Raw genomic sequence first — 1899 nt, forward strand, 5'->3', positions numbered from 1 at the left:
AAGTAAAAAACTATTATATAAAAAATATATTTATATTTTATTCTATAAAGAATATTGTTTCTATTAAAAATATATTTAATATATATTTAATATGTAAATTGCACAAATTGTTTATTATAATCTGTATTTTGTATTTTGCAGGCACCACCAAATAGTGGTTCCATATACTATAATTATAAAGGACGACACAGCCTCATTCTTCTTGGAATAAGCGATGCTAATTGTTGTTTTATTGTCGTGGATATCGGTGGTGAAGNAAGACAATGTGATAGTACAATATTTCAGAATAGTGAGATAGGTAAGCGATTCTTCAATGGATCGCTTCAACTACCTGAGGCAAAATATGTTATAAATAGTAATATAAAATTGCCGTATGTATTAGTCGCAGATGATGCATTCCCGTTAACGACATTTATGATGAGGCCATACTTGCGAAAGAATCTCGACATAAAAAAAAAGATTTTTAATTATAGATTAAGTCGTGCTAGACGATCAATAGAATGCGCGTTTGGAATACTCGCTGCTCGATGGAGGATATACGGAAAACCGATAATTGCTTCTGTATCTACAGTTCGAAAGATTATTCAGGCGACAACTGCTTTACATAATTATATAATGATTATCGAAAGAAATTCAAATGTGACACAAACACATTATTCAAATTTTACTGCACAAGACCAAGCAATAATATCTGATGGTTTGAGAAATCTANCGAAAGATCGTTCTTCTAATTCTGCTACAGCTAGAAAAATTAGAGAAGATTTTACAAATTTTTTTAATGATATTAGCGCGTTGTCCTGGCAATGGGATAAAGTGCTTAATAATAATTTTTAAATATAATGATTAATGTAAAAAACAGATAATCAAAAACATTTACATAAACTGTAGCACGACTTTATCTATAATTAAACATTTACATATTGCACAATTTACAAGTAACTTAATTAGATTCAGTGCAATCATAAAATAAAATTACAATAAACTATATAATACTGCATAGTAACTGTATAGTAACGGATCAACTGTATAAAAATTTAAAAATAAACAAAATAATAAATAAACCAAGTTATCTTATTCATTAGTTATTAGAACATCGTTCTTCAACTGCCATAAGTTCGCGTAACCATTGAATTTCTAATTGAGTTCTTTCTCGGTAAGGTAAACGACGAAGACCTTCACCTAATCTAAGCAATATTCCGTCGATTGCATCTGGCTGCTTTAATGGGTAACATAAAGCTTCTAATAAGCTTTCCTGTATCTTCTTTTCGTTTTCAGTACTATTAAAACGCTCTATAAAAACAAAAATAAGATATAGTTTCTATCAGATAAATATTAAGCAGATAAATTACTTCATATTGTGAATTACTTCGTTTATTCTTTGATACACTGGATGAATTGGCATTTGATGCAACCGTATTTGAAGAAAAAAGATAAGATGCAGATATCGGTTCGTTGTGCGTCAGTTTTGACGTTGTTGACTGTTGCGATGTTTCGGGTGAACTCACATCTAAATTGATTATCGAATCAGAACAGTTCTGTTGCGATGTTTCGGGTGAACTCACGTCTAAATTGATTATCGAATCAGAACAGTTGCTGTCAAATAAAGAATGATCTGATGCTGACGTACTAGGCAGTGATGCTGGTTCAAATGGTAAAGAGTTGATGGTGCTAAATAAATAAAATAACATATATATTTAACTACATATGTCAAAATTGCTGTATTATTCATTATTATTATATAAATTATTATATGCATTATTATGCAAATGTTGCTTANGTTTCTGTGGCTAATGTTATTTCCAAAAACTGCATCCGTTCAAAAAAGCGAAAAGAAGTTTGCCTCAATTTTTTTGCAGAAGCTGTGTCGGATCCACTTGGAACATATGCTTTTATTTTTTT

At 30.1% G+C, this 1899-nt stretch overlaps 1 protein-coding gene across 1 annotated transcript; it reads right to left on the reverse strand.

The window, feature by feature from the left end:
- Positions 1-291: 291 nt before the first annotated feature.
- On the reverse strand, positions 292-1893 carry LOC109863475. The gene is made up of 3 exons (XM_020443738.1): positions 1778-1893; positions 1367-1668; positions 292-1290 (listed from the first exon to the last, which is right to left on the reverse strand). Exons 1-3 carry the CDS (start codon positions 1810-1812, stop codon positions 1079-1081), a joined length of 549 nt encoding a protein of 182 aa, XP_020299327.1. The 5' UTR covers positions 1813-1893; the 3' UTR covers positions 292-1078.
- Between the last annotated feature and the right edge of the window lie 6 nt (positions 1894-1899).

The sequence above is a fragment of the Pseudomyrmex gracilis genome, unplaced genomic scaffold (genome assembly GCF_002006095.1).
Source record: "Pseudomyrmex gracilis isolate BER0280 unplaced genomic scaffold, ASM200609v1 scaffold_5270, whole genome shotgun sequence".
Lineage (NCBI taxonomy): Eukaryota > Metazoa > Arthropoda > Insecta > Hymenoptera > Formicidae > Pseudomyrmex > Pseudomyrmex gracilis.

Excerpts from the sequence above, each read along its gene's own strand:
- LOC109863475 (XM_020443738.1), bottom strand. The coding sequence starts at position 1,812 with ATGCAGTTTTTGGAAATAACATTAGCCACAGAAAC. Across the intron at positions 1,291-1,366 it reads TGTATCAAAGAATAAACGAA|AGCGTTTTAATAGTACTGAA; the intron begins GTAATTCACAAT and ends TTGTTTTTATAG.